Here is a 17,447-nt window from a genome sequence, read left to right as displayed (position 1 = left end):
ATAATATATATCCCAGATTAGCATGTATCAGGTAATTTTATATTTATAAAAATATATTATATTTTTAGCATAAAAAATGAGCTGGACCATCAAACAACCAATAAAACACAAGCTACTAAAATGTAAGCATAAGCGTTTATTATTATTGCTTGAGAGAAGTGACTTGTCATTCCTGTTCATTCTCTCGTCTCATCTTGCTGGGGCTGCTCTCGCTCTCTGAACTGTGAGAGGAGCTCGGGGAGTTCGCCTCTCTGCTCCTCTTCCTGGACCTACTTTGCTCCCTCTGGCTTCTGCCGCTCTGGCCCACGGCAGGAGCAGCACTGGAGCTGTGAGCTCTGACCTCATCAGGATCTCTGGGAGTGTTTTCAGGCCCGGAGCTGTGCTGAGCATGTTCAGTCTGTGCCGTCGCCGCTAAATCCGTGTTTGATGGCCTGGAGGCATCAGTAGATGGTGGAGTATGGTAAATTGGATACCATCCAGGTGTGTAGTTCTCCCCTGCTGCCCCGAAGCTGGCACCCCATGCATCGGCCCTCCAAGCCTTCATGGCAGAGGGTGGTCCCTGCCATATTCGGGCACCATGCAGTCAAAGGGCCCAGGAGACGTCGGGCGGCTCGTGGGCTGATTTGCTTGGGCGCTCCGAATGGCGCAAATGAGCCTCACTTCGTCGTCTTCTTCTTGAGAAGGATTTGACACACCGGAGCTGTTGCCTGCGCAGGTAGGGCTAGTTGATGGTGCCTCTCCTGGAAGTCCAACAGTGCACGGATTCATCTGTGTGTTTCTGTTTGTCCTGTTCCTACGCAGATATTCGTGCACAGGGTCCATGAGTGTTCTCAGGCTGTCCAGAGCTAGATCAGTGACAAACTGAGTGGAAGCTTCTGGAAGTTGAATGGTCAAATGGCTCTGGCCAAAGACGTGCAACATCGTGTCCTGAGGAGTCCAGTCGTCATCATCATCATCATCATCACTCATTCTCTTCACCCTGTTCCTCCACATCCTCTCTCAGGACTTCACCCGGATGCTGGGAGCTTTCTGGGAAAGGTGAGGGAGGTAGGTGACCTTCATCCTCTTCCTCACTGTTGATGAAGGTGGGGGGGGCTGAGGTCCAGTGATTTCTTCTGGTGCCGTCTCAGCAGGAGTCAGAGGGACACCCGACTGAGCACATTCTCGCAGACTTGATCTGCACACTGAGGAAAGAAAAAAATTCCTTAGGCTTCCACTGTTGCAGGATTGCAGCTCTTACTGCCTGGTTTTGAATTGAAATCAGTCATGTGATCTGTTTTTTGACAGCAGTATGTGTACTTTTGGCAAATCTAACAAACAGATTTCCATTATATTAAATGTTTTCTTTCAACTTAGCGCTTTAATTAAAAAATACTGTCACGATTAGTCCTCACAGCTTCTGTTTCTTGTTTTTCTTGTCTTGTGTATTTTAGTTCCATGCCGTAGTTTCATTTTCTCCGCCCCTCGTTTGATTGCTCACACCTGTCCATCGTTTCTACCTTGTTAAGTTCATGCATTTAAACACTGTCTGATGCCCTCTGTTTTTGCTGTTCATTGTGTTTGGTGGATGTCTGAAAGCTCGTCTGTGTATCAAAGCCTTCGTTTATGTTCGCCTGTTTTGTTTCATAGTCTGCTTCCCTTGTTTGCCTGGTTATAATGTATCCCCGTAATCTCCGTATTGGCTCTATGACTCTGGATTTGCCCCCAATAAATCTCGCTCTTCTCCGCACATGCGTCCGCCTCCTTACCGCTCACCGTTACAAATACAGTAAAATATTTAATGTACATACCATTGCAGTCGACCCGATGCAGGTTAATGACCGGGTACGAAATGAAATATAAAACATTACTGTTAGTTGAATTTGCCCGTGACCATTAATGGATGCTTCATGAATGTGTGGCTAATTAACTTTCCAGTTACCTTAGCTAGGTTATGAGAGCTAACGTCAGTAGTGATGGTAGATTGAGTTAGAGTCTTTGGGCCCGCCACGTACAGTCGGAGGGCTGTTTGTAACCACACCTGCACACACCTGCACCTCGTCTGTCTAAATGTATATAAGCCCGTGGCGAAGAGTGCAAGGTGTTGGTTATCGTCGACGTAACATAGTAAGTGATCTTTGTATTAGTGATCACCGTACGTGTTTAATGTTAATCGTTTATTGTTTGTATTAATCGTGAGTGATTCTTGCGAGCGCCATTAGTGTTTCATGTTAAATGTAAATAAATGTTCGTCCCAGTCGGTGCAGCCTGTGCGTCCTGCCTCTCGCCCTGCGGCACTCGGGCCACCGCACGTTATAGTTAGTATTCGCAAACTGGCCCATTTTCATCCAAAGAAAATGTTTGTTTCCACTACATAGAATTACTGATACATTTTAGTCAAAAATTATTTATTTATACAATTACAATTTCAGCGCAAAATGATGTATTGACTTTAACGTTACCTTTTTTCCTGCTGGTCAGAGACGTTAGTTAGTCAGCAGTGCTGATATGTTGTTACGGTGTTACAATAATAAGGGTCTCAACAACAGATGGGAACATTGCGCAATGTTAGGAGCTGTCAAAGATAGTGAGTGGAATCAATGTATTTTTCCCGCTGTATATTGGGGGGGGGTACATTTTGAGCATCTCGGTACACGTCCCCCCAAATATGTATTGTGACTACGACCGTGTGTATGTGAAATTTTATTCGAATATGTATATAGAGATGGATGGATATTTGAAAAGATTGTTTATCAGAAAGATGGCTAACTAAGCAATGCTATTGCGTAAATGTAGTTAACTAAACTTGCTAGCTAAATTATTGGACACTATGTTATAGCTCTGGGTACATTGCTATATGATCAATTTAACATTTACTCATTTGTTATTGTTTTGTGACATTTGTCTTATGTTAAATGGCTTACTATGGCTCAGGAGTCATGTAGATTTAGAAACTCTAGTGCTCTAGTCTCCAGCGCCTCCTGCCCTACAGAGGCTTTCTAACAGTGCGCGTATGTGTTCTCTTGGATACACTAAATCTCTCTGGTCCTGCTCCATGTTGTGTGGTCCAGTCCGTGGAACTGGGACAGGAATGACTGTTTCAGTCCCTGTGCAGTGCCTTGCCCACAACACTTTCTCTTCTCATGTCTATGTCTCTCTGCATATTTTGTTCTTTCTACATAACAAAGATGCAGCATTAGATTCAGTTCCAATCAACTATCTGTCAGTCATTTATTAATACTCGCAGTTGGGCACATTTAATATAAATTACACTGACAGAAGTTTTATAATGTGTACCCAGTAACACTGTGTTTGTCAAACTATATAAGTGTAAGATTACACATAGCAATGAACTTTGTCCAGAAGAAATACTGTACTTGCTAGCTGATATTTCCAATTATACAGGGACTTGCTCAGGTTTACAAAGCACACACAAAAACGAACAATATTTAATTCACATAGTGCCTGATGTTCTGTCAAAAAGGCAACCTTCAGTTTGTAAAATGTTCTTTCCTTCTTTTTTTTTTACTTGTCATCCTATAGGCATAAACAAACATACACAGCTCTGTCTAACCACCACGTGAGGGGTTGTTTGTCTTTTTATGAGGCTTAAATTCAGTGCAAACACTATGAAATGGACCTACTCCATAGCCGTTCCTATTGTACTGGACAGTCAGATGTTTGACTGTGGACTATCTTATACTGCACATCTTGTGTCATTCTCTCACATCTTGTGTTATTTCTTCATTAAACAAAATTATTTCTTCATTAAACTCTAACACCCTGATGAGAAGCAGCAGCCAGTCACCCACCGTGTACCCTCAACCAGAAACCCCAGCCCACTGGGGGACTGAGTCAGGCACAAGAACATTCACACAAGGATAATTTAGAGTATCCAATTAACCTCACCGTCATGTTTTATTCTCCCTCATAATGTCTAAATTGTTTCAAGTCTAAAATAGTTTCTCTTTTGTGAAAATAGAGTAAGAACTGAAATGAGTATGTGATTCACCAGATCATACATTCACCAGATCAGTAAAGCACAAAGCAAGGCAAGTTTTATAGCACACCTTTCATACACTCCAGTCACTCAATGAGAAAATGAGAACAGATATAGGAGAATAAAAGTAAACAGATATATAATTAAAATAGAATAGAAAAAATGACAAACACAAATAAATGCATTAGAACATTCTGGAGATCTAGTACCTCAGAAAGACTATTTCAGAGATAGTTAAAAAAAATAAGACATGAAATTAAAACAAGGAAAAATAATTTAAGAATACAGTGAAGGAAAAAGAGTACATAATTACAGATTGCTGTAGCAAAAAAACAAAAAACAGTTAACTCTCAATCCCTGAGAGGAGTTTGGATTTTATTCAGTCCCTGAAACAGACCTATTAACACAGTCTTCTCTCAGTCCCTGAGAGAATACCAGTCTTCTCTCAATCTCTGAGAGGATGACAGTCTTCTCTCAGTCCATAGTCCACCCTACTGGAGATAAAAGCATAAATGAGCTTCTCTAGATCTTGTTGGGACATCTGACCCTTAATTCTGGCTATATTTTTGAGATGGATAGAAAGCTGTTTTGGTGACGGCTTTGATATGACTAGTGAAGATGAAATCTGAGTCCAATAGAATGCCAAGACTTGGTCTATGGTTTTTAGAGCACGAGAATTAATGTGTTCAGTAATAGAAATGTTCTTTTTGTTTCCAAACACAGTGATCTCTGTTTTTTACTTATATAATTGTCAGAGATTTTGGCTCATTCAATTATTTTTGTGATCCAGACACTGACACAGTGAGTCTATTGACCTGTAATCATCTGGTGAGAGAGCCAGATATATCTGTGTCAATGATAATCAATACTGCTCTTCTGTATAATTTTGCCCAAAGGCAGCATATAGAGATTGAAAGAACAGTCATATCTAATGTTCCACAGGCTCAGTGTTCATGTTATGAGACGCTTTTCAGTGTCTCATAACATCTCTAAACACTGAAATCAACATCCCAGGTACTCATATCCTCAAAACTGTGAAAATGCAGTTACAAACCTTATCATTCTTAGTTCCTACTTCTTTAAAGCCTGCTGTAATTTGCAGCTTTTTGATGGTTAAAGCATCTGTCTAAGTTTCTGTTACCAGCCTTTCCAAGTATAGTTAAAACATTTTAAATCAACAATGTGTGACCCTAGAGAGTAGTTGGCAGTGTACATCACCTCAGATTCATAAGTGCCTAGCTTTAGGTGCAAAAAATGCACTAGCATGTACAATTTCAAACAGTGTATAAAGAAAGCCCTTCTGAGCCCTTACAGCCCACACAGTATATGGCCACTTCACTAAGTTCATCTACTGTAGCTGTACCCATTATCATACCACAGCTTTTATAGTTAATTGACAGGCATATTATGGCACCATAGTTCTGCCTAGAAGTGATTTAAAAAGTGTTCTCTACTGAGATAATTCTTACCCAGCAGGTTTTGTACTAAGAGACCACTACAGTTTCTTTGGCTCAGTTAGTTAAAGGGTGACACTCAAACCAAAAAAAGAAATAACAGAAAAAGAGATAAAGCAAAACTGATTCAGTTAGGTGAGTGTGTTGACAAAGACAGACGTTTTAGTGCAGATTTTGAGTGAATTTCTGTTGGCTTGAGTTTGGGGGCTCTCAGTATCCAGCATTATTTAGTAGATGTAGTGGAGAGTCATTTAGAGTTGTAAGTTGAATTTCTTAAAGGCGCTAGCAGCTTTGCTGGGTAGAACTGAAGCAGAAGCCCTGAGACAGAAGGACGCTTTGTGTGACTTTGGTCTTAGCACAAGCTTCCTAGCAGACCTGAAGTAAATGACACTGAGGAACAGAGCACAGTGATGTTCAAGCCCAGGTCTGTAGTACCAGAGCTCAGTGATGTTCAGGCTCAGTTCTGTAATCCCAGAGCAGAGAAAAGGTCAGACTCACTTCTGTAGTCCCAGAGCACAGAAATGTTCAGGCTCAATTCTGCCTGAGAACAGAAATGCTCAGGTGGGCAAAGTCCTGCTGAGTCCTGCAGCTGACAAGAAACTGAAAAAGGGGGTCCAGTATTCCAGAAGTAGTGGTGCATTAGAACACACGTGATTTTCTCAAATATTTAGAATACAAGTGTTCAAAACCACAACCCCTGCTCTGCTGAAGACATGGTGTGTATTGTAAGATCTGATTCTATTCAACAGGCACCATTTCACTTCTGTTGGAAGAACAAACTTTTTTCCCGTGTAAACAGTTACATTTTATTTACACATAAAAGCAAAGGTTTATGGAGATGCATTGTGGAACACTTGCTATTTCTAGTCCATAAATTAGAGAACAACTAAATCTAATTTAAGATATCATGATGAAGAAACATCCGAAACATTTAACTGGTTAAAATTATTTAGAGAAATCACAAACAACACATTTACACCAAAACACTTCCAGTCTTCAGTGCTGAATTGGATTTGGCTTTTGTTTACAGGGCAGTCTTACAGTCTAATCTAAGCTGGATCGGGGCCAGACTCACATTCCTCCCTCTGTTTCTCTGCCTTCTTCAAGCAGGAGACAGCAGGGCACTGATCTCAGTTTGATGTCGTGCACCAGGGCAGAGAGAAGGGAACAAGGGAGAGATCACACACGCGCGCGCACGCATGTACACACACACACACACACACACACACACACACACACCCACCCCCTAACCTACCTACACATTCAGCCAAGAATTCTCCACCTCTCTGATCGTCCCTCCCTCTGTGATCTCTGTGAGGAACGGGTGGTGCAGGCTTTGACTGAGAGAGTTCCCATGGACGATCTCGGTTGGCCAGATACTGTTCCCCTCGCAGCACTGCAAAAAGGCCCTTTTCTTCAGCTGGAGTCTGTAAATGTGTTTCACTGTACAAACAGACAGATTGGCCACGTAAATTAGGGAACGATTCAGCTGGGCTCCTCCTGCATGTCTCTGACCATTCTGTAGTGACAGGACCTGTGTGTAGGGGCATTATGGGTGGGTTGACTGTGAGACAGGCTGTTTGGCTGCTTGTGGCTGCCGTGTTTGGGATAAACCACTTTGCAGAGGGGGGTTGCTCAGGGAAGTGCTGCCAAGGCAATGATCTCACCTGCTCATCACTGGACTGGAGGAGTGATCATGTTTATGGGACGTGTTACTGTGATGAGAATTGCGTGAGGGCTAAGGACTGCTGCTTTGACTACCCAGCTGAATGCACTGGTAAGTAAAACCCTGGAATCATCTGTATTTGCAGATTTGCAGTTCATCCACTTGATAAAATTTAAGAAAAAGGTGCATTAACAGGACTGGCAGATGATCCTTAAAGATTTCTTAAGAAAGCCATTTCAGATTTCTGAGTGATCAGTTTTACAGTGATTAAACTATCATGCACGATATTCATATGCATCCTTTCATGATATACTGTGCACTTTTTAAATGTCTTATTTAGCTGACAGCACAGGGCCTTCATAGAAGAGCACACAGCCTCAAAGCATGCAGTTTTGCTTGAGCGCCCATTCAAAGTCAACTCCATAATTATAGTAATGCTGCTCTTTGAAAGTATGAATGAATCTGATTGATTCTTTGTAATATACAATCTCAGAGCATAACATGGAGTTATGACTATTAAGGTCCTTTTTTAAATAAACTGCTGTCCATTTTTAAAGTTATTATGTGTTGGCTTTAAAACAAATGATCGCTCTTGTAGGATAAACTGACAGAGCATTAATTCTTGCCCATACACACACACTATTAGTACATTTTTCAGATGTAATCAATTCATAAACAAAAAGCAATATCCTCATGAGATTTCTTTTGACGTTTACATTTGGTATTCACATACGATATTAAAAAGGATATGTAGCTTTAAGAGAAAACTTTGTCCTTGTTTGAAGTGTTGTATGTATGACGATAAATTGTTTCATTAATTAACATATAATTATTTAATATAAATGATTAGTTGCAGGGAGTTTTTTTCAGCTGCACTGTTTGGTGGTCTTTTGTCTTTTTTGTCATACTGTTCAGAAGAACAAAGAAAAATGTATGTAGGTCATACCTAGATAACTGTAATGTAACTGCAATGGCTAAGCATATGCAAATGTGTGAAAGCATTTATACTTTACTTTGGATACTAAATGGCAACATTGGCACATATGAAGCATTTGCACCCATTTTCTGCTGTTTTAAATATCTATGTTTGTTTTGTTTGTTCCATACTGGTGTATCTCAAACACCAAGTCTTTAGGTGACATATCTAATCTTTACTGCCATATCTAATAACCTTTTCCCCAAATATACAAGTCTCATTTGATCTTCCTTCACTGTCTAGGTCAGACTCTTGAGAAAGAGGCATTTTTAAATATCTCAGTATAAACAGTTGCTGATGTTACACGGTTCCAATGGAGAGAAAGAAAAAAAAACTGAAGTAGCAAACTCCCCTAAAATCTATGACTTGCTGGTTTAAATGAGCTCCTCATCTCAACAAAGAAGATGACGTCTTTATTGTTGCATGATTTAATTATTGCTGTGTGGTTGCAAAACATCTTAGTAATGTTGTGAAGGAAGCCAAAATGTTCAGTCTATATATAAAACCACCTAATATGAAAAATTCCCTCCAAGGCAGAGAGAGTTACGAGTCTTAACAATAGGGAACTGTTGGGAGTGTTACATAACTTTATTTAATCAAGGAAAGTCTGATAGGTATGTCTGATTTAATACCTTTGTTCTGTTCACATCTCATTCATATTCATTGTCAATACTGAAAACACAGACAACTTATAACTTTCCTATGGCCAGGTGTACATGTGCAGGCTCTTTCGCCGTGTGTGTCCACAGCCCAGCCATGCGTGGTCAGCCAGTGGACTCCCTGGAGTGGCTGTTTGCAGCTGTGTCAGCCCTTCTACCGCATTCGTAGTCGCAGCGTGGAGAGGACGGCGCAGAACAGTGGGCAGCCGTGCCCAGCACTGGAGCAGAGGGCAGGCTGTATGGAGTACCATGACTGGCAGGGCCAACCCTGTGCTCACACGCAAGGTACCAGACTGTGTGTAGAGGACTGCCGGAGCTAGTACTGAGAGTCCACTGCTTTGCGTTTCACTTTCAACACACACTTCATTCCCTAGCATCGCTGGTTCTATTGAGAGAGAGTGAAAACTGGAACATTTTTGATTTAATTCCAGGTCCAGCACTGATTACAGCACTGGAGTTCAGTAAAGGCAGAGCAGTATACGGCTCACACGGAACTCAACTGGTCTTAGGGTTTGTGTCTCTGCAGACTAGACAAACACAGACACACTGTGTGGATCCACGAGAAGCACACACACACACACGCCATCTAAAACAAACAGCAGCAGCAAGATGCACCTACAAATGAAGCTACATGAAAACAATTAATTTTTCCAAGCCACTATTTCAGTTAACTTTTTACTTACAATTAGATCATACACTTTCAGCAGGTACACCACACTTTCCGATACAATTGCATGTTGTATTAGGTTATTTTAAAAGGCACTAGAGAATAGTCTTAAAAAACCACCCTTGCATTGATTTAAGTTTCACATGGTCATGAACGGTGAATGTCCCAGACTAACATAGATACACATGGCATCTGACAGTCATCCTTTGATCCTGACATCTTTATTCATTGCTATATCTGTAAACACACCTCATTCTTTTACTGTAGACTGGCCTGAGCAAACCGTGTATATTTACCTTCATACTGCAATTCTAAGGAGCCTCTATGACATAAGCCTCTGCGCACCAAATTATCAGCCAGTGTGTGCAGCATGAACCTGCAGTGAGCCCAGTTTTTCTTCCTGCTCCTTCCTCTTCAGGTTTTGTGTAGAGTTTAAGGTGGAGTCCTTGACTGCACAGTGTATGGTGGAGAACAAGCCCCATATGCGTTGGATGCAGTACATCAGAGAGGGCTTCATCGTATGTGTAGCCTGCCAGCCTCCAGCCATGAGTAATCACAGCCACGGTTGCCAAGGAGATGGAGGCTCTGCAGACAGGTGATACAAAGTGCTTCATATAGATATTATATATATATATATATATATATATATAAATAAATAAAATGTTGAGCTATATATACATTGCCAAAAGTATTCGCTCGTCTGCCTTTGCACGCATATGAATTTGAGTGACATCCCAATCTTAATCCATAGGGTTTAACATGATGTCGGCCCACCCTTTCCAGCTATAACAGCTTCAACTCTTGTGGGAAGGCTTTCCACAAGGTTTAGGAGTGTGTTTATGGGAATTTTTGACCATTCTTTCAGAAGCACATTTGTGAGGTCAGATACTGATGTTGGACGAGAAGGCCTGGCTCGCAGTCTCCACTCTAACTTATCCCAAAGGTGTTCTATCGGGTTGAGATCAGGACTCTGTGCAGGCCAGTCAAGTCCTTCCACACCAAACTCGCTCATCCATGTCTTTATGGACATGACTTTGTGCACTGGTGCGCAGGCATGTTGGAACAGGAAAGGGCCATCCCAAAACTGTTCCCACAAAGTTAGGAGCATGAAATTGTCCAAAATCTCTTGGTATGCTGAAGCATCAACAGTTCCTTTCACTGAGGGGCTGAGCCCAAATCCTGAAAAACAACCCCACACCATAATCCCCCCCTCCACCAAACTTTACACTTGGAACAATGCAGTCAGACAAGTACTGCCAAAACCAGACATGTCCATCGGATTGCCAGATGGAGAAGCATAATTCGTCACTCCAGAGAACACGTCTCCACTGCTCTAGAGTCAGTGGCGGTGTGCTTTATACCACTGCATCCAATGCTTTGCATTGCACGTGGTGATGTAAGGATGCAGCTCCCCGGCCTTGGAAACCCATTCCATGAAGTTTGCTATGCACTGTTCATAAACTAATCTGAAGGCCACATTAGGTTTGGAGGTCTGCAGCGATTGACTCTGCAGAAAGTTGACGACCTCTGCACACTATGTGGCTCAGTATCCACTGACTCTGCTGTCACTTTACATGGCCTACCACTTCATGGCTGAGTTGCTGTCATTCCCAATCGCTTTCAGTTCGTTATAACACCACTGAATATTTAGTAGCAAGGAAATTTCATGATTGGACGTGTTGCACAGATGGCATCGTATCACAGTACCATGCTGAAATTCACTGAGCTCCTGAGAGTGACCCATTCTTTCACAAATATTAGTAGAAGCAGTCTGCATACCTAGGTGCTTGGTTTTATACACCTGTGGCCATGGAAGTGATTGGAACACCTGAATTCAATTAATTGGATGGGTGAGCAAATACTTTTGGCAATATAGTGTATATTCCGAACCACTTTGCTCACATGACTTGTGAAGGCTATCTGAAACATCCTGTTTCTCTGGAAACCTTATGTACTTCACTGCATCACTCACTCAGACTGCCCTCCCTACCAGGGCCTGTTCTAATTTTGCTTCAATCTGAACCCTGAGGATCCCTGATTGGTACCAGTTTACATTCTCCCCACAGGGCTGAGGTCATGTGGTGGCAGGCAGTGGACAGGCCCCAGTGCAGAGGCACATGGAAGAGGGTGAAGAGGCTGACACTCTGCTCCTGCCCACTCGTACACAGCTTCATCTTCATTTAAACCAGACTGTATATACTATCTATGACTTGAACAGATACACATTAAAACACCCATAGAGAGAGACTGAGATGCTTTTCAGAAAATTTAAATTTTACTTGTGTAATAAATTTTCACTCATTTTTGTTTGCCATCATTTGTTAATAATGGCATTTAAAGTGAAAAGGTTTGTATTAAAAACTTTCCAAACTGCATTTCACATTAACTCTGCATTTAACTACTATACATATATAAAACTACCTTTTGACAATACCACCTTATGATGGTAGACTGTTTAGTCAACATGTGACTGCAATGAAGTGGCAACTCAAAGCACAATCGGGTCAAAAGTAATTTTAAAAGAAAAATTAAACACCAAACTCATCTAAAGAGAAGCATGTCAAGTTTAATTAGGTTTCCCAAAACACACTACATTTGACTGGATCAGGAGTCACCATATAAACCTACCTATATTTGTTGATGCAAGAATACAAGAATTGAAACAAACATGAATAATAGAACTGTAGCCCCCGGTTTTCTCTTTTCAAAGGAATTATTCAAACTGATAAACATTCGATTCCTGCAGGCATTTAGAAACAATTATACAAATGTAGATAAACTAAAAACAGAATCTTTGCTCCAATTCTTATTTCCAAATGGCACACCAACATGAAATTTCAGGCTACTGAAACACGATTAATGTTGAGGATGTGTCACAGTAGGTTAAGCAGGTGTGTGGAGTAACTGCATAAGATGCTCGGACAGCTTGCGTCTTTATGGTCAATAACTTACTCCACTTAATCTTTCCTGTTATTGTAAGCAAAAACATTTGGCTAGCTACCACGGGCTGTTGCTTGAAAGTCACGGAGAGTTCAGATAACCTCAGAAGTCCTTTCCATTTTTCTTAAGGGTTCTCCACCTGTCCTTAAGCATGACGCTGGTGCGCTCTGGAAATTCAAACTGCTCCAGGATTTTGGCCCATTTTCCCTCACCATAAGCCTTCACCCCAGCTCTCAGGTGCCTGTCTTCTTCCCAAGTCCACATCTAAAGGAAGCACAACACTCAATGGTTAATTGCTGCACAAATACAAGTGAACTACTGAGAGAAACAAAATATGGTGTTTAAAGCTAGGGCGATCATACAGCCTTTTTCCTGTCCGGCCAGGATTTCAAAAATCCCTAAATGCCTGAATTTTGCATTTCCTTTCATGTTGCCATTTGCTTTCTGAAGTCATCATTGTACAGCTGTTTTTGCATCGCTTTGACCATTCTTTATGGAGTCCACCTTCTCACATGTAACACTTAATTATGTACATGCCTTACACACAACCACAACCAGCTAGACTGCTTCACAGAAGCTCATGGCCAGAAAAGAAACATTACGTTTACCCTCTATATAATCTGTAGCGTGGTGTATAATGGTCCGGTCTGCTTCAGGTTAGGGTGCAAAAGGATGCATTATTAAATCCCAGTGCTCCAAGACGAAATATGCAAATGTACGCAGATAAAGAAAAAAAAAAAATTTACAAAAAGAAAAGGAAACTGAATATTTACAAATATATGTAAGATCACAAAAATACCCCTGTAATCAATCACACTTGAGCATTTTAAAGCTCCAACCATACTCCATCCAGCTCTTTAAGTCTCTCTTTGTCTGCCAACAGCAGTACTTAGACTTAAACCACAAGTGCTGTAACATCACTTCTAGGTTTTGTGCAGGGAAATGCAACTACAAAAACTCAAACGTCTACTATTTTCCCCCTTGAATGAAGATATGGCTGCCTTTCTCACAGCTAAGCATTTTTCCCTTTCTCAGTTTTACATTTTTTGTTGACAATCATTTCTGACACAAAACACCCAAGCTGTACAACTATATGCTAAATCAAACACTTTGGATTAAAATAGTTCGTGTTCAACATTGTTTTGTTTCCTTAAGTTTTTCTGCTCCTCTGATTGACAGTTAAACTTTGAGTTACACACAATCAAATAATAGAGGCCAACAAGCATGCGTTTCTTCATTCATGTTTAAATCTGACAGAATTATAGATGAGAAGTGGTCAAAATTTGTGTTGAAATCTGTATTCGACTAGATTCCCACAAAGATTGAACTTTTTACTCTAATATATTTTAAAAATGTATTAATGTAAAAAAATAAAATAAATAATATTTTATTTGTAAGGAACAGCTGGATGGAGAGGAATAGGTTTATCTTTCTATATAAGTGATTGTCACTCATCCTTCAAGTAGGTCTAATAAATACATTTGTTAAAAGTGGTTATGTTGTCTTTTTTTTTTAAGATTTGAAATTTGAGTTTATCTTCTAAAACACTGCTACATTCTTTCAGCTGTAAAACTAACATCAGGATGCAATTATTAACATCAGGCACCAGCAATTATTTATTTAACTAATTCCAGGATATGATGCACTAAAAAAGCTTTACTTATACCTAAAATCAGTGGGATGTTTAGAGCTTTTAAAATAATTGGTATATATAGCCAAGTGGCTAGCAGGTTTGACTAATGTGAAGACACTTCACACGTTACATATCAAAGAAGTGACACAGCCCTCCACTGGAGAGGAACTCACCCGCTTTCCTCTGTGTTGAAGGCTTGCCAAACCCTGCTTGTCTGAAGGAAGGCTGGCCAAACCCTGCTCGTCTTTAAAACTCAGTCTGGACACTTCTAATTTGATTGAAATCAAAACTTTTTTCAGCATGTGACCTTACATTTGAGACAAAGTATTACTATTAATAATTGAAAAATAAAAATAAATTATTAATTCATCATTTAGGTAATATTCAGGCCAATTAGGGTGATATTTCCATATGAAATTGTTCAAGATAGTATCTTGCAGAAAACATACAACTATGAAGCAGTCGTATACAAGTGTAGCCTTAGCTAAACCTCTGAAAGAGGCTATCTGTTTATAAAATGGACAGCTAGGTGTTTGTTTGTTTTTTCCCTTTTCACAATGGCATGAAGCGACCTGCCAACTGCAGTGATGCCAGGCAAGTATTTTACCAGAGTGCTGACTCACTTAATCTGGACGTTTTGCGAGGGACACACAGGGACTTCTTTGCAGTCTCAGGTTTCCACGGATGAATAGATCTTGTTGAGAACAATTTCTTTTTGGGTCTGTGAGACATATAATAAAAAAGTGACTTCAATTTGCTGAAAAAATCCCTTAAATTACCCCACACTCATAAGGAAGCTTCAGACAAAAAGTTGGGAGGTTTAGAAGATGCTAGGATGGAGTAAAAACAATGAAATTATTGAATAATTATGGGTAAGTATGCTTTAGGTAAATGTGCTTTCTCTCTAAGAAAGAGGCTTAAGAACACATATTTAGTGTTTTTAATTAAGTCAAGAGGGAATAAAACTACAACAGAAGAAAAAGGAGCTTGGTGTATCCATTGCATACTGCCTACCACAAATAAACATGTGGAGATCCCTGAATATCTCTTCTCTCACCTCAGATTTAACTCGGATGAAATTATTTGTTCCTCAATTCTTCACAGAGAAAATATGAAGCCAAAAGAAAAAGAAAAAAAAGCTTACCACAACAAATGTTATTTATGACTATTCACAGCAGCTCATCAAAGAAGACTGAGGAAATGTAGAAATGATCCTACTTTGCAGAAATTTCTGATGTGTGGCTAGTTGGTGTGGATTCTTCCCTTTCTGATCTCTCCTGACGAACTTGGACAACTTGTGATGCAGCCTAAATAAATAAATCAATTACTTAATTAAGGCATGCTATATTTCTAATGCTTAAATACACCATAAAAGGGACACAGTGGCCTTTCATGGAAACTGTGCGTGATTTTTTTTTTTTTGTGGAAAAACTCAAAGAGAGAGAAAAATCACTCCGTCCTTAGAGACTCCCTTGCACTTGTGATTTTTAGGCAACATCGCCCTCCCCTGGTAACAATCAGACATTTTCAGTTGCCAACCATAATACCTTTAGTAAAAAGTCAGATGGATATTCCTCAAGAAACATGTCCAGGAACGTGCTGACACTCTCAATCAGACGGTTATAAGAGAAACTCATTAGCAGTTGATCATGGGCATCTTTCTTGTTCAAAACTGTGGACAGTTTTCGCTGCAATTTCTGTAAGAGAAAATATGTGATTTCTTAAAACAATAAGACACCATGTGTAAGACTTTCAGCATTGGTTGTCACTGAACTGTAATGCCATTGAGGGAACGCTGAATACCTGTGGTAAGTCAGTCTCCGTTTCGAGCCACTTTAGAGTCTCTGCCGCTAGCTGCACCTTCCCCATCTCCAAACACACACCCACAGACTAAAGTACACAAAACAACAGCAACAGGACAGTCAGTACAAAGCCTCCCACAAATGTAAATCTCTGGCTTATCAGATATGACTCTAATAAATACTGTATAGTTTTAAGTTAAAAAATTAATAACGCACTAACGTTAAAAATTAATACTATTTGTGGTTGTTTGACCACTAGCAACTCATTAGAACACTAGAATATTACAGGTGTTTCTTATCCACTCATTTCGAGGCATGCATCATTGGTCAAAATGGTTAAAATATCACTTTGTGATTATATTTCTGATTATTATAGCTGTGAAATGCATTGCACACTTGGCTCAAGCCTTGTGTCTGTTCATAGGTAGGCTCATTGTTTCTACAATTGCAATACATGCCTTGAGTCATCAAAACACCCATGAAACACCTGTAGTGTGGCCGTGGAATGGTCAAGGGAGGTGACAGGTAGCGCAGGAGATAATGTGCAAAACTGGTGAATGATTTTTTTTTCCTCAACAGACATTAAAACATGCAGAAAGTTTACTTGGAAGAAGCAGTGACTAAGCTTTACCATGACATATTAAATACACACGCCAGCATGACCCAGGTGAAGAACACAAGCCTGCTGCCACAGAGTCCTGACGCCTCACCTGAACAAACAGCAGGACTCTGACGTTATCATGCAGGCTAGTATCAGCCACTGCAGTCTTCAGGCACTCCCACACTTGGAGGGCCGACATCAGTGGAGTAATGCTGCTATTAGGGTCATAGTGCACGTCTGAGAAGCACAAAACAAAATTAGTAGACAATCTAGAGTAAAATGTGGGTGTCAGCTCAGCCTTGATTAGGGGTGGGTAAAGCGGTTACCCAAGTTTTTCCCATCCGTAATTCTAGAAAGGAAACAACAGATTGTTCTCTTCGTTTGCTGAACATCCTGCAGATGGCAGTCATCGTCGACGATCACTGGAGAAGACATCAGTCTTTAGATTAAAACAAAATGCAAACAACCCAACACGCTTCTCTCATGTTCACAATCCATGACATCTTTGTGGGTAAACTCGGCTAGCTATCCTTCGCTAGTCTGAGGGATCAGATAGCAGACTATGATTTATGACACCATTTACTAAATGAGCCAGTTAACTATATAACTTGCTTAATTTAGGATAAAGTTTAAGAAGCTACTAGCTGGGTAAAGGTAGAAATGTAAGGCAAATGTCACTAACTGAACCAGGTGTTCAGTGTCATATACTTTACCTTCAAAAGCTCTTAAAGTTTTGCTAAACTTCGCAACGTTTTTTTCTTTATAGTAACGACACAGAGACAAGAAGTAGAAGTCTACAATCCACGACTTGGTAACGCATTCTACCTCACTAAATGTTAATTTTCCGCCGTCGCTAGTGCTCGATATAACCCCTTGGCTTTCCACAGCGGTGTTTGTGTCCATTGTGCACCGATATCTAGTTAAGCCAGCAACAACAAAACAGAAACCGAGCTTTCGCGCGCCGTTTCGTAGACAGTGCTGTAGTGGCCTACAGCGACATCTGTCGGCACGGAGGAAACAACAGACCAGAGGACAACGTGCCGAGTCGGAAAACGAGCAGACCGGATCTC

General features: G+C 40.5%; 2 protein-coding genes and 1 long non-coding RNA gene across 5 annotated transcripts; 1 reads left to right on the top strand and 2 right to left on the bottom strand.

The window, feature by feature from the left end:
- Window positions 1-123: 123 nt before the first annotated feature.
- Window positions 124-2,493, bottom strand: LOC118241474 (uncharacterized). The gene is made up of 2 exons (XR_004776101.1): window positions 2,442-2,493; window positions 124-1,184 (listed from the first exon to the last, which is right to left on the bottom strand). It is a non-coding gene; the product is annotated as an uncharacterized LOC118241474 (long non-coding RNA).
- Window positions 2,494-6,702: 4,209 nt separating this feature from the next.
- Window positions 6,703-11,776, top strand: sbspon (somatomedin B and thrombospondin type 1 domain containing). Its single transcript, XM_035526565.2, has 5 exons — window positions 6,703-7,210; window positions 8,825-9,019; window positions 9,166-9,244; window positions 9,820-9,996; window positions 11,468-11,776. The coding sequence occupies exons 1-5, from the start codon at window positions 6,985-6,987 to the stop codon at window positions 11,583-11,585; spliced, it is 795 nt and encodes a 264-aa protein (XP_035382458.1). The 5' UTR covers window positions 6,703-6,984; the 3' UTR covers window positions 11,586-11,776.
- A 171-nt stretch (window positions 11,777-11,947) lies between these two features.
- On the bottom strand, window positions 11,948-17,377 carry terf1 (telomeric repeat binding factor (NIMA-interacting) 1). Of its 3 annotated transcripts, XM_027023961.3 has the most exons (10): window positions 17,091-17,370; window positions 16,704-16,799; window positions 16,487-16,614; window positions 15,778-15,864; window positions 15,522-15,671; window positions 15,193-15,281; window positions 15,032-15,070; window positions 14,598-14,695; window positions 14,148-14,242; window positions 11,948-12,605 (listed from the first exon to the last, which is right to left on the bottom strand). In XM_027023961.3, the coding sequence occupies exons 1-10, from the start codon at window positions 17,278-17,280 to the stop codon at window positions 12,444-12,446; spliced, it is 1,134 nt and encodes a 377-aa protein (XP_026879762.2). In that variant the 5' UTR covers window positions 17,281-17,370; the 3' UTR covers window positions 11,948-12,443. The 3 variants fall into 3 exon arrangements, with proteins under 3 accessions (XP_026879762.2, XP_081576632.1, XP_026879763.2); XM_081720506.1 differs by lacking the exon at window positions 14,148-14,242 and having other exon boundaries at window positions 17,091-17,377; XM_027023962.3 differs by lacking the exon at window positions 15,032-15,070 and having other exon boundaries at window positions 17,091-17,372.
- Window positions 17,378-17,447: the final 70 nt, after the last annotated feature.

This window comes from Electrophorus electricus, chromosome 1 (genome assembly GCF_041902795.1).
Source record: "Electrophorus electricus isolate QZ-2024a chromosome 1, ASM4190279v1, whole genome shotgun sequence".
NCBI classification, from domain to species: Eukaryota; Metazoa; Chordata; class Actinopteri; order Gymnotiformes; family Gymnotidae; genus Electrophorus; species Electrophorus electricus.
This window is presented reverse-complemented; position numbering and strand designations above follow the sequence as displayed.